General features: G+C 32.2%; 1 protein-coding gene across 1 annotated transcript; it reads left to right on the top strand.

Annotated features, from left to right (window-relative positions):
• Positions 1-5,955: 5,955 nt before the first annotated feature.
• On the top strand, positions 5,956-12,077 carry LOC25481550 (glucose-6-phosphate 1-dehydrogenase, chloroplastic). The gene is made up of 10 exons (XM_039828965.1): positions 5,956-6,271; positions 7,706-7,896; positions 7,986-8,080; positions 8,528-8,642; positions 9,514-9,719; positions 9,812-9,961; positions 10,051-10,171; positions 10,729-10,958; positions 11,063-11,263; positions 11,581-12,077. The coding sequence occupies exons 1-10, from the start codon at positions 6,082-6,084 to the stop codon at positions 11,828-11,830; spliced, it is 1,749 nt and encodes a 582-aa protein (XP_039684899.1). The 5' UTR covers positions 5,956-6,081; the 3' UTR covers positions 11,831-12,077.
• The last annotated feature ends 3,489 nt before the right edge of the window (positions 12,078-15,566 follow it).

Below are 15,566 nucleotides of genomic sequence, written 5' to 3'. Positions count from 1 at the left end.
ATGGTCTTTCAGTCTTCAAATCTATGATCTTTATCTATGTTTGCATAAGAATATTTAATTTAAAGCTTGAAAATGTATGTGAAAATGGACAAAAAGGACCATATTGAAATGAAAAAAAGATAAAGGACTAAATTGTTACCAGAAATTAAGTTAAGGGACTAAATGTGTTATATTTCTATACTATTTTGGTTTTATGCTTCTAATTAAGGTCTTGAGTAAAACATGGAAGTAATTGGTGACGTGAACCATGGGAAACCTTCGATTTGAAACCAAAATTCTGAGTGAAATGTTGTTTTGGAAAACCACTTAAAAATATTAAATGCATTTAACGAAATTTTAGACTTGCAAATCATGATAATAATTATTTGGCCGATGATAGAGGCGGTCAATGCTCAATTTGTGAGACTACAATTTCACATTTAAAGTATAGAAATTAATTTTGATGATATTTGCCTGAATACATTTAAAGTATAGAAATCAATTTTGATGATATTTGCCTGAATACATTTAAAATATAGAAATCAATTTTGATGATATTTGCCTGATTTTAGATTGTCTTTAATTTTTTTACATAAGAGTAAATGACTGAGTTATATTTTTAATTTGATAATGCACCATTTGATTGAATTGAGCTATCCAAAACATTTGATAACACCAAGATTTGAAACAATGATCAAGTGTAGTAGAATCCAAATATAATGGTTTCTAATTTAATTATGGAAATTGCAAATTTGATTTCAACACAAACTAATGACAAACAAAAAATACATAAAAAAAAAAAAAATAGAATTCACAAAGCTGACATTTCATATAACCTTTTGGATTGACATAAGTATGATTAAAAAGCAAAACAACTCATAACTAACGGAGCTGATAAAAACATTTTCATATTTTATCCAATCCTTAACTACGTCAAAATTATCTGCATACAGTTTTTGGATTATGGGTAATTCTTAATGTATTCCTCAAACACGTTCACGAGTGAAATAGAGAGTCATGTTCTTTGCAGGAGCTGGAGCATCGATTTTCAGGTAGTCGCCCTGCTGAATTTTTCTTGCATCGACCATTCGTTTCCACTCACCTCCAATTACGAATCATAAACAGATGCAGGAAACACACCATGGACAGGAGTAGGCACCGCAGTTCTTTCAATGTTGAATCTAATGAGGGGGACAAAAGTAGGTAAATTAATCGGTCGGTTAACCCTACACAACAAATCTGGCATGTAAATACCGGTCAGGCAATGGTAGGTCAACAACGCAGTTAGAGGACGATCAACCATTATATAAAAAGGGAAGTGAATATTATGTTTTTGAAGGATTTTGTTTAGAAACTGCAAATGAATCTGTTATGTAAACATACATATATATACTACAGGGATGGACATGGGAAAGGGGCCGGTTGAGTTTTTAGATGCATAGGGAGCATAATTGGCATGTTGGGAAAACAAAAGGGCTGCTGGATTTGAAAATGGCACATGATTGTGGAGTAACCGATACAGATGATTGGATTCCTTAATTGCAGTAATGGATACAATGGATTGGTAGGTTAAGAAATGTGTGGGATGAAAAATTGAATTGTTGATGGAATGCTGATAAGGAAAACCACTTTAGAGGATTTAATGCTTGTTTAGTGGAGGGAAATATTAGGTTTAGAATTAGGGTAAACAATAGCTTGACCAGACAAGCTTTAATAAGTAAGATTATTTGTTTAGTAGAAACTCTGCAATATCTTTAACCTGCATGCATGAAAATGTGGTCATTATTTTATTCAATATTATAGTGCTAGAAATATTATTGTACGTACCCATTGCCTAGTAAAAGTGTACCAGCTCCTCCACTTGAAAAACCCAATAACACAATATAAAAAGGAACCCAACAACACAATGTAAAAACACATTTAGAATCAAAGTTAGAAAGACAACTTCCAGAGAGCAAAAACACTGAATCTACACAATATTTAAGGAAAGCATTGTAGTGGATTTTGCTTCAAAAATGATTCTTTTCTATATTGTTTTTCATATTAAAATTGTAGCAAAAATACACAGCTGTCAGATTAAAAAGGTTAATATTTTTTAGATCAAAACTTTTGATTACAACAAAAATTGCAACATTAATATGTAAAATTCTAGAATCAAAATCCCATATTCTAACTAAAATCTTATTTCATACCGTATGAAATAGGAGAATCAATAATATATATTTATTTGTTGAGTAGAAACTTTGCAATGTCTTTTTTTCTGCATGCATGAAAATGTGGTCATTATTTTACTCAATAATATAGTACTAGAAATATCATTGTACGTACCCATTGTCCAGTAAAAGTATACCAACTCCTCCACTTGAAGAGTAATGACTAAATATATATTCTTCATAGCCTGTGTTGTTATTGTATTATGATGGTTCTTCAACACATCCTCCGTGTCAAACAAACTAGAACAATATTATATCTCATGTTGTAGAATCTTTCTACAATCTAAATAGTTTTTCACATATGTATTCATCAGTGATGATATTTTTTCTTTCCTTTATATGGAATTAGTGCAACTGTGAAATATTCATTGTGTCCTTAGCATCCACCACGAGAATGATATCATTCAAAACAGAATCATAATATTTTATTAAAATATCCTTGACTCTTATCACGTCGATAACCGGACCTCTAAAGTTATCTGGATCATCATTATAACCTAAGCCAACAACTAGAGTACTTTTTTTACCCAGGATAGTGATAAAACATAGGTTATGTAAAAGCAAGAAGATGTTAAGAAAAGTTGTAAAGGTTTATAGCACGTATTTGCTATCTGGAAGTTGTTTTCATTCTTAACTTTGGGTGAGTAATGTGATTTTTATATTGTGTTGCTATCAATGTGTTGTTTAACCTAAGCTACTAATGTTACTATCCACAAGGTTACTTCAACCAAATGTTGCTACCCAATCAAATGAAAATAATAGTCAAATGATTCTAAATTTTAAATGAAGATACCTTTTATGTTTAAAATGATTGTTGTTTAAGATTTTTGCATTCATATTAACAAAACATGATTATTAGAAGAAAGAAAATAACAATTTTATCAAATTATCCTTATTAATTACTGACGTCTTTTTCACAATCATTAATGCAAAGTAGAAATAATAATTTTTTTTGAGAAGAAGTAATATTTTGGAATAGAAAAAAGAGCGTGAATGATAAATTATGTTATATTCAGTGACAAAGAGAAATAATGTCACATTAATTTTTTAAAATATTATATGTAGAAGCGAAAATAACATAAATATTCTTTCAAACATAACAATTATAATTATTTTTGTAGGAGAATTTGAAATTAAAAAAGATTTTACAAAATTATCTTTCATGACGTAATATGAATGCAAGTGGTTTAAGTTAAGGGTTAAGGAAACTGAATGTTATGGATTCAAGTTCTCATGACAAAGAGAGAAACTAACATAACAATTAACAAATCAACATTATCCTTCCAAATAAAATTAATGTATTAACATTCATTCAAAAAAATAAGGTATGATAGAAAAGGTAATATTAATGTTTCATTTGTATTGTAAAGTTAAATATTTGATAATATCTTAAGAGTATCTATAAAATATCTAAAAGTATTTAGTGATATATTATGACAATACACACACATACTTATATTCAATTTGAGTAGATTTCGTAAAATGGCATCGAAATATATCCTATAATATTTGGTTTTTTATACATGTAAATATTTTTGATCAATTTACGGATTTTAATCAATATTAGTTGATTCATAAATTGTCAATCACATGTTAATACCAAATAGATACATTAGGTACATTAACGATATATATATATATATATATATAGTAGAAGAAAAAAATAAACCTTACCTTCGAAGCAAAATATCTGAAGTTTGTTTATGAAGTTGTTGGTGCAAGTGGCTTCTATTGTATTAAGTTGAAGTTTGATTATTAAATATTTAATCTATTTTGGAAAATTATAGCTTTAACATCCCATATATTCAAGGTACATTGAAGAAAGATGGTTTGGGAAATTTGTTGAAGCTTGCCTTAGAGGAAATGGTGGTTGTTTATATTGATAAACTTTTAACACAGGTCTCTTCATTTAATAAAACAATTGTTGGTTCTTCTGTATTGGCTTGTACGTATATTCTTCAGTAGGATCTTTATTTTCATTTGACTTAATTGTTTCATTGATAATTTTTAAGTACAAAAAAATTACATTATGGAAGAAACTATTGAACGGATGAGGCTCGATGAGGAGGTTATCATGAACTTTTTTTTAGTGTTTCTGTAAGTTCTTAGATCATTAAGTTATTAATTAGCTGTTAATTTTGGCATGTTGCTCTCAAGTTTCTTACTGTTAATCCCTTTGCATTATGAATTAGAAACTTGAGGGAACTTGCTTCGGCGTGGAGCCTGGATACCTTCACAACACTTCTATCAAAATATACCCAGACATCATCCCGACTGCCCGGTAATCTTAACTTGATCATTTTTACAATGGGATTTTTTAAGTCGTTAATTAAAGTTTTGCCTTTGGCTAAGAAAATTGAGTTTGAAAATGTTTTTAACGATTTAATTTAAAGCGCATGAAAATATCTACCTTGAGTTGTCCTGGCTGATGAATCTGTGCTTTTATCTATTATAGCCTGAAGTTGTCAAGAAACTTATTCGTCGACGAGAAGGAATTCCTTGGAAGGATGCTATTAGAAATTGTGGTTGGGCCTAACACAACCCCACAAAACCGGCTTGTGAGGTGAGGATTGCCCCCACTTATAAACAAATAGTCAGGCCAACTCCTAACCGATGTGGGACTCTTAACACACCCCCTCACACTCAGGATTGCACATCTGAAGCGTGAACATAAATGACGGGTGACCCGACCCGATAACGGAAACCTGATAACAGGTGGCCCAAAGAATCGTGAAGAGGCTCTGATACCATATTAGAAATCGTGGTTGGGCCTAACACAACCCCACAAAACCGGCTTGTGAGGTGAAGATTGCCCCCACTTATAAACAAATAGTAAGGCCAACTCCTAACCGATGTAGGACTCTTAACAGATGCCACTGAGGTAAATAAAAACTAGTGTTTATTTCAGCTTATCATTGAACTCAAGAAGTATCTTCACATGATAAGACTATGATAGAGCATTTAATTGGTATTGCTTGATCTACTGACTGCAACATTTTGTATATCATCTTGTTTTTAGTGCTTGAAAAGTTCTTGATATTTCTCAAATCACACAACAGTTTAAAATTGTCCGTATATTTTAGTATATCTATTTTTAGAAGATTGTTGTGTAAAATTTGACACCATTCTCAACTCAATTTATTTGTTAATCAGATCATAGAAGCATGCCAACAGATAAGTTTGTCTCATCCAATATAAGTTTCCCTATAGGATTTGAACAATGAACTAAAGGGAAAATATTCAGATGATTTTGTGCTTTGATGACATTAGTAACTTTAGTGTATCTAATTGAAAGATAAATAATTAAAATAAATTATTTTAATGAGAAATAATAATTGATTAAGAGAGAAATCGAGACAAAATCATCAAAGTGAAACCCAATTTAAAGATTAGTTAATAGTTATATAATAAAGAAAAAAAATGATCAATTATGTATTTTCTCATAAAAATAAAAAGTCAAAATACTAACATGTGTTCTTAAAATTTAAAATTTTATTTATCAACTGAAAAAGGTTTCAAAACTTCAGTCGTCAAAATGAAAAGAAAGTAACAACAGTCAAAATAAAAGAAAATAAGGAAAATGAAAATTATTCACATAATTTAAAATAAGAAAATAAAAAACATGGACCTCTCATTCAAGATATTTTGTCATGCGTTTACAAACCAACCCCCTCATTTGTTTTCATTTGATTTGACCGCTCAGTTAACTCAAAGGACAAATTTGGTATAAAGTCACATTCATCATAACATACACTGAAACATTTATCCATTTCTTTTTTTATTATTTAATCTTTTCAATCAATGATTAACTATATAAACTTGAACTCACTTGTTTCTGTCTTAGATTTTTACTTTATTGTGAATTCTTGAGACAGAATTTGTTTGTTGCATGGCAAGTGTACTAGGTTCTTATTCAAACATTGTCACATCTTATGGATTCAAGAATGAACCACAACTTTGTACTAAATTCACTACTCTATGCCTTTCTTGCATTACCCAACATGGAAACAAGGGTAGAAAACATTTTCAGCTCAAATCTTCAAATGGGCATCCCCTAAATGCTGTTTCTTCTCATGATGGTATGTATTTCTTCTATGTTTCTTTATATGATCCTTTTTTAAGCAATTTTTGTAGTTATTGTGAAGCTTAATTTTATTATGTAGATTAAAATGGTTATGTGCATACCTTGTTACTTGATCTAGCAATTTTTATGTAGGCAAATGTTAGTTGTTAATTCGCTATCGGGGAAAACTTGATCTAGCAGTTCATCCTCCCCTCCACCATGGCCCTTGATTTACTCTTATCAAAGCACTGGCTTTATGGTGGGGTTGATCATAGCTTTTGCGTGTATAACGAGTATATGCATTTAAATTGGAGTTGCAGTTGTGACCATGTTGAAATTGCAGTTGTGATTGTGAAGGGGTAGTAGAGGTCTCGGCAACATTTATGTTGTGAAAGAAAGGGAGATCAGATCACAATGTTTGATCTTAGGTCCTGGATGTGGATGCTTGATGTTTGACAGTACCAAATTTTTTTTGATGTGGCAAATTGCTTGCTATTATACATAGGATTAGTGGCTTCTCAGGGTTCCTTTATTCTTATGAAATTAGATTTTGTTGTAGAGAATATGTATTCTTCGAATGCCTTTGTCATTCCCTGTTCCCACCAATGGTATACAGTTTGTTTAGGAAAGACACACCTCTTGGTTCTGGCATTGGCTGCTTAAGTGCAGAAACATGGTGTTCCTGATTATGCCACTTTGAATTGTAGATCATATTTATCTTCTCTGAAAAACTAACAATGTTATGGTGTTAGCTGATATGACATTGAATGCACTAGCTAGTCATACTTGTTTTGTCATTGGATCACATTCTGCACTTTCTAACTTTTGGTTTCTGTTCTGTCCCTATATGTGTTTATGTAAAGTGCCACTTTGGGTAGCTTCAGCTTGAGATTGAATGTATATATAACAATAGTTCTTTAAGAATTTGGGTTACTTCTAACTCAACCCTTGCAAAACCGGCTTATAAGATGAGAACTGGCCCCACACCTATAAACCTATGTCCATGCCTTATATCATTCAATGTGGGGCTGTTAATATTCTCCCCACGTCCAAGACTAGACATCCAGAGCGTGGCATGAGCGGTCTGATAGCAGTGGCCCGATGGGATGGCCAAACAGATCTTAGTTAGACTCTGATATCATCTTAGAATTTGAGTTAGGCCTAATTCAACCCTTACAAAATCAGCTTGTAAGATGAGAATTGTTCCCACTTATTAACTCATGTTTAGGCCTTATCTCATCCAATAAGGGGCTCTTAACAAATTCCAATAATCATATTGCACTTCTTTATAAAGTCTATTTTTGTTTTGTTCGGTTGCACTGAACTCACATCCTATATGTTGCCGACTCATTTATTTGTTAACAATAAGTGTTTATATTACTGTTGACTACTTAAAAAAATCAAATGTTTGGCTAAAATGTAAATATCATATATTCCCATATTTATGCAGGTTTGGCTGAAAGTTCATTGGCCAAAGAAGATGGCCAGCCTCAACAAGTTGAAGGATTGTTTTCGTTGTCAGACTCTGAATCCACAGGATCCAACCTTAGTATAACTGTTGTTGGAGCATCTGGAGACCTTGCCAAAAAGAAGATTTTTCCAGCACTTTTTGCTCTTTTCTATGAAGATTGGTTACCCGAGGTCTGAATTGTGATTGTATTCAGTAGATGATTAAAATGTTTCTATGATGATTTAAATATTTGAGGCTCTATAGTTGTAATGTTATGCAGAATTTTATTGTGTTTGGATATGCTCGGACGAAAATGACCGACGAAGAGTTAAGGAACATGATTAGCCAGACTTTAACATGCAGAATCGACCAGAGGTAAGTGCTATGGTAGCAATCCTATTTGGAATGAAAGTATTTGTACAAAAAGTTGCTAACTAAAAAGGTCATATAACTAACTATTCATGATAGTAGAGGGAAAAAAGATTTCAGGTTTGAAAATAAGAGTTGTTATTTTGACACAATCTTGACACCAAATTGTAATATTCATGAACCATGCACTGAACATGATTGATCACATATTTGAACATTGCTAACCATCCAAATTGATGTCGAAATTTGATATTAAATTTGTATGTCATAATGTCATTTCATGAAAAATTAATAGGTAATTGGCAAATATTTAACGAAATTCTTTCACCTTTTCTTAAGTCATTAGTAAGACTCATCGCTATCAATTCACATTTTTCATGTTATTGTGGCAGCATGATGTAAAACCTTTTTTCTTACTTTTCCCCTATACTGATGAGTTCTTTTGAATTGTAGGGCAAATTGTGCAGATAAAATGGATCATTTCTTGAAAAGATGCTTTTACCATTCTGGTTTGTACAACTCTGAGGAAGACTTTCTAGATTTGGATTCCAAGTTAAAAGAGAAAGAGGTAATGCTCGAGGAAAAAAAAAACATATTTGATCTTTTATGCTATTTGACTCACAAATTTGACATAAATGATAAAAAAACTGAGATAACACTAAACAATAATTGCTTTCTCAAAATAGTCCCTGTATGTAATATTCTTTCAAAAAGTGCTGGACCATGTAGATCTTTTAGCATAAGGTGAAAAAGGCTCTAGAGCATATGATAACATGTAATCAAAACTGGCTGTTACAAAAGCATTCTATTATCAACAGAAAAAGTAGGTGTATGCCTGAGCATTGGTCTTGATAAATATTTTGTGAATGGCTCATAGCAGGGTGAGTACATATTTTGTTTTTGGTGGGTATGGTCCTAATAAGTGGACAAGTTGCTCGAGCAGGGTGAGTACGGTTCAGGGGTAACTGGACCGTAGTATTTAATTAAACACAAGTTGTACTTTGTAAATTCTAAACTTGATCAATAGAAAGGTAGTGCAACTGCTCTGCAGTTGGAGATGTTGGCACAATTGGCCGAACTACATGATCAAATATCATGTGCTCTCTCATTGGTTTTTTTTGTATAATTTACTTTTTGTTGAGATAACTAGAGTTAGTGTTGAAATAATTAGAGTTAGTTAAGGCAGTTAGAGTTGGTTAAATGTTAGTTAGAACTATAGTTAGTTACACATGTGGTTAAGTGTAATTAAGGTCTATAAAAGACCATCCATGTACTCATTACTCTTAATCTTTTTCAATATAGGGTTTTCCCTATGTTTCTTACTATCAATCATACTTCTCCTATGAAGCTAATCTACATCTATTCGATCCTATTATTTCTAATACTTTCTAACCAACATTGCTGTTCTAAAAGTTTCAGTTGACAATGGTCTCTTATAGGGTGGAAGACTTTCAAACAGGTTGTTTTATTTGTCAATACCTCCAAACATATTTGTGGATGTGGTGAGATGTGCTAGCCTCAAAGCTTCTTCAAAAAATGGCTGGACAAGGGTAATTGTCGAAAAGCCGTTTGGTCGTGATTCTGAATCCTCTAGTGAGCTAACAAGAAGTTTGAAGCAATACCTCACTGAAGACCAAATATTCAGGTTTATTTTTTGTTTTTAATTTTTTTTTATGTTTTCTTCACAACAAGCTAGAGAAGAAAGTTTGAAATTATTGAAACTCGCTTACTATCTAGGATTGACCATTACTTGGGTAAGGAGCTTGTGGAGAATCTCTCCGTGCTTCGTTTTTCAAATCTTGTTTTTGAGCCTCTATGGTCCCGGAATTACATTCGTAATGTGCAGCTAATATTTTCAGAAGATTTCGGAACAGAAGGAAGAGGAGGGTGAGTCATATTGTCATAGATGTTTCTTTATGATATTAAAGAAAAATGGTAATTCACAAACTAATCAGAATGATATCTTTCATTTTTAGTTATTTTGATAACTACGGAATCATTCGTGATATAATGCAAAATCACCTTGTACAAATACTAGCATTGTTTGCAATGGAGCCACCTGTCAGCTTGGATGCTGAGGACATCAGAAATGAGAAGGTATATCTCTTCCGGCTATCAGTTGTGTTATGGTTGATATTATCGGGCAACCTGTAATTATCCACTCTTCAGATGTCCAATCTTGGACATGATGGGATTTATTGAGATTTCATATCGACTAGAGCTATGACCGAAGTAGAGTCTGTTTGGATTGACTTATTTTAGCTTATGTATTGTCATAAATACATGTGAGTCTATTTGGAAGAGCTTATGAAAACAGTGTACGACATGTTCATAAGTTGTTTTTAGCTCACTCCCATGACCTCTCCAGGGTAGCTTATAAAGCATTTTTATGGCTTATATGAAAATAGTTTGACTTTATTTTATCTTTTGTTATAGAAATAGCTTATACATAAGCACTTATATGATAGACGTTTATGCTATAAGTACTTAATTAAGTTGTTTATCCACACAGAGACTTAGTCCTTAATTAAGCTTTGCTTCTAGGGTTGAAGTAGGCCTAACAAAATTTTCAATTGGTCCTTGTAAATGTCGTTTAATCTTAACATATCATTATGGACTGTGATTGCTGTAAATAGTTTTATGTTTTAACTCAGGTGAAGGTTCTGAGATCAATGAGACCAATACAGCTTGAAGATGTTGTAGTTGGTCAATATAAGGGACACAGCAAGGGTGGTAGATCATATCCTGCGTATATTGATGACTCAACTGTTCCAAAGGGTAGTCTTACTCCAACATTTGCTGCAGCAGCTCTGTTTATTGGCAATGCCAGATGGGACGGAGTTCCTTTTCTCATGAAAGCTGGCAAGGCTCTTCATACTAAACGGTATGAAACATTTAGTCTTAGTTTAGAAAAACTGCGACTTTTGAATTAGGTTTGCATTCTTTGGAATCATGAATTACAACACTCCACACACAAAAATGTATCAGTGCAGAAATCAGAGTACAATTCAGACACGTCCCTGGTAACTTGTACAAACGGAACTTTGGAACTGATTTGGACAAAGCTACAAATGAGCTTGTGCTTCGTGTACAACCTGATGAAGCTATATATTTGAAGATCAACAACAAAGTTCCTGGTCTGGGAATGAGATTAGACAGAAGTGACCTCAATTTGCTTTACAGATCAAGGTATTAAGATCTTCTAGATATATTCTTCATGGAATTGGCTAATTAATCTAAATTAATGTGAAAGTTAACACAGTAGTCTTGTTAACTCAGTGGAAGCAAGGATTTTTTTCTTTCTTTCTTCATTATAATGAATGTATGCTAGAAAATGCTATATGCAAATGATGTTACACTTGCTGCAATATGGAGTGATAGTTTTCCATAAAAGTCACCGTGTTGACCCTTGTTAATCTTTGTCTTTGTTGTTTTGACATTTTACTCTTCATAATTATAATTGAACATAAAATAACATGTTTTGGTGACTTTCAATTTCTGTGAAGGTATGCAAGAGAAATTCCAGATGCATATGAGAGGTTACTCTTAGATGCTATTGAAGGCGAACGAAGACTGTTTATCAGAAGTGATGAACTTGATGCAGCTTGGGCACTATTCACTCCTTTGCTAAAAGAAATTGAAAACAAGAAGATTGCTCCAGAGCTTTATCCTTATGGTAGCAGAGGACCGGTTGGAGCACACTACCTTGCTGCAAGGCACAATGTAAGATGGGGAGATCTTGGTGGCGATGACTGATAAATAACCGAGCCGTCTTATGATTATAAGCATATACATTATCAATTTCATATTTAGTCTTATAGGATAGTTTTGTGTTTGTCTCACTATTCATTGTAAGAAGAAAATTTCGTGTAGAATAATAGCATGCATTGTTATGTTCTATATCTTGCACTTGTCGTGCTTTGAGGGCATCTAGTTGATTTAGAATTTTAACAAAATCATCTATACCTATATTTGAAGAGGATACCAACTTTTTGTATATCAATTTTTCTTCTAATTTTATCTTTAATTTAAACCTTTTCAAGTGAAGTAAAACTAGAATCAGGAGCCATGTATCTGTCTATGAGAGTATTAAAACTCTCATAAGATAACCCCATTATTCCTCATCATTAAAGTCTTAACCTTTAAATCCAAACCAAGTAAACCATTAGTACAATAATCATAAATCAAAGCATTAAAAGAAACAATATTAGGACACAGACCCATATGCTTCTGGGGCTATGAGTATGGACCCAGTTGAAGAAACATAGAGACAACGTCGTCGTTTTGGAGTTTTAAGACAATGTGTTGAATTCTGAATGGGGTTAAGGTTTTTGATTAAAGAGTGAGTTTTTCACATTGAGAGTGGATTAAGTGTTTGTGGAAAATGTTTATGAACTTTTCTCATTGAGAGATAATGCTTGGAATCAAATTGAGGATCCTCACTTTATTTATTTCAATGCTGCTCCTATTGTCAAAGTAGGGTTATTCTTTAACGAGGCCTTTCATTGGGTTGCTCGTCGTAATGATTTATCAGTGGATGTTATTATTGTCTTTGATTTAATGGAAAGGAAATTGTTAGAGATGCCTCTTCCCAATGATTTTGACTATGAACCTGTCTGTAAGTTATGGTTTGTGGGTATTTGGAGAATTTCTCAGTCTATGGGGCATGGATTATCGCAATTGTAGAGTTGAAATATGGGTGATGAAAGAATACAAACTGCATTCGTCGTCGTGGACTAAGACTCTTCTAATTCCTATTGATCGTAACATTTGTTTCTTTTCCCCAATATATTCTACAAAAAGTGGTGATATTATTGGATCTAGTTATGACGGTGGATTGGTGAAGTATATATAATGATAAAGGACAGCTGTTAGAGTACCAAAAGGGACGTGGAAATGTACGCCAAGTGGCCATGTATACAGAGTCTTTGCTTTCACCCCATGTTGACCTCGAGCAAGTTTATGAAGATGACATAAATAAGAAGAATCAGGTTTTGAAATATTCTCATTCACCATTTTCTTGATATTTATAGTTATGTTGTATAGCTCGGGTGGCTGCATTTGTAGGCTAATATGTGTTTGACTGCATGAGTTAGTATGCGACAGGAGCTGATCTGATATGTCATGAAATGTTTATTGGTTAACTATTCGTAATATGCTTACCGGAAATATTGTCAGTTTTGTGATTCACTATTATTTATGCATGTGACTGGATTGAGTTCTCTTTTTAATGACAATATGTTAATATTTTCTCCCTTGTCAGGATTTAAACTCTCGACCTTTAGCTCAACCAAATGAGCTACCTATCCCCTGACTGGATTAGTTCTGAATGTATTTTGTTGTCACTACTTGAAACTATTTTAAATGATATGGTAAATTAATCTGATGAGTTTATGCATTTTGGAAGCAAAAATAAGAGTTGTCCTCTAATTTCAGTGGACTTGTTAACTTCTGCCTTTGCCATTTCTCTGTTCAATGAATATAGCTAATTTCAAATTAATGAGCTACACATGCATTAACAAGACTTTAAACAAGAAATACAAAAATTAAATCTTAACATATAAGTTCAATGAATATAGCTAACAAAAACTAGATAATTTTTGGTGTTGAAATGCAACACATCTATATGTCCTTTTCTGTACTTAACTTTGCAGAGTGAGTAAAAAATACTACTAGAGGAAACATTCTTTTAAAGATAGGATAAACACCACGATTGATTTGCATACATGTTTATAGAAACTGTGACTTGCACAATGAAAACAAGGCAAAACGGTTGTTTGATGACAAATCGCTCGAAGAAACATAGTATAATAAAGGCTTCATTTTCTCATTGCGCATCTAAAAGCTTTTACATAATCAACTCTATTCATTGTATCATTTTGTGTTTAATATGATCAGTGATGTACTGTTCAATTACATGTATATTATTGTTTGATCATTCATAATTCCTTTTATTTACATTTTGTTTACTTGTTGATCTTTCTAATCGTCTCATATGTAATGGATGATGAATTGTTCATATATATAATACAAACTATTTGTATGATCTTTTCTAGTTCATTTACATTTTGATCTACTTGATGTTTGGTTCTTATTGTCTCAACGATGCTAAGCTAATAATGCATGTTTGGATCATCTATGAGATTTGAGAATATCACGGTGGCACCATGATTTTGTTAAAATTACAGTGTGTAGCCTTTTAAAAAATTCTAGGTGATCTATCGTGATTCTATCAAACTCTCTGCGATTACATATACATATACACATTTAGTTGACATGGTCAAATTTAAACACACAACTATTTTATGATATTACAATAATTCCAACACTCGAATTGCACATTTTTGTTACGTTTAGTTTTGTTTTTGGTTGATTGCACTAAACTCACGTCCTATATGTTGCTGGCTCATTAATTGTTTATATATGTTGACTACTAGTGCAATATTTGATTGAAGTTGTGTAGTTTCAACCATGTTTAGATAAAGTGATACATCATACTCCCTCTGTCCCTTAATACATAATACAGTTGACTCCATTACGCATTCCAATACATAATTTTGAGCTTAAATATCTTGAATAATATGTTAGAAAAAATCATGAAAATTTGATATTTTGAAAATACTCATTGAGACGAATCTAACGACATCTTATATGATATTATTTATCTATGTATATTAGTAGAAAAATATGGTCAAAGTAAGCTAGGTCAAAATTGCAAATTTTCAAATAGATCATCTATTACGGGACGGAAGGAGTATATATTTACATATTTATTTGTGGTTTAACTGGAATGGAAGTTCACTGGTCAATGAAGATGACTCTGAATGCATATGGCAATTTTGATTAGTTCAAATATTTACATATTGATTCCTTGTTTAGTTTTCATTCCCTTTCTAGGAAACAAGCACAATTTTTTGGTTTTTTGGGTTTTTTCAGATTCGGTTTTCAATCTTCCACAAGTTGTCTATAAAATCGATAGTCATTTGCAATATTTGGAAGAATTTATGAAAACAACTTATAAATTATATGAAAACAATTCAACAGAGGAGCAATAAATAACATTGGCTGCTCATGGTCCCAAACCTATACAACTACTATAGTTGCTTCCTTTTCCTTGTCACCCAAATCATATCATATGACATTTAATTCAACGGTAAATATTTTTGATCTAATGTTGAAAATAAACTCGTGCATAGTGTGTAAGTCTAATCTTACTTATGCATCATAGAATTGACATATAATGTAAGTGTAAAGGATCAAGAGAAAAACATTGAGAATAATGAAATGTTATTACTTTTCACACTATGCATTTCCCAAGGGCCCTATTTTTTTTTTTAAAAATACTATTATTCGAATTATATAATCCAAACTTTTTTTTAGGGAGTTTTGGATTATGATTCGAAATATGCTAATATATAAACAACGGTCAGAATTTCTTACATTTAAGTACTTTTGAACTTTGCTTTTGAAAACAACAAAAAAAGAAGAAGAT

Source organism: Medicago truncatula, chromosome 8 (assembly GCF_003473485.1).
Source record: "Medicago truncatula cultivar Jemalong A17 chromosome 8, MtrunA17r5.0-ANR, whole genome shotgun sequence".
NCBI classification, from domain to species: Eukaryota; Viridiplantae; Streptophyta; class Magnoliopsida; order Fabales; family Fabaceae; genus Medicago; species Medicago truncatula.
The sequence above is the reverse complement of the archived record's forward strand: the minus strand, read 5'-3'. Positions and strand labels throughout refer to the sequence as shown.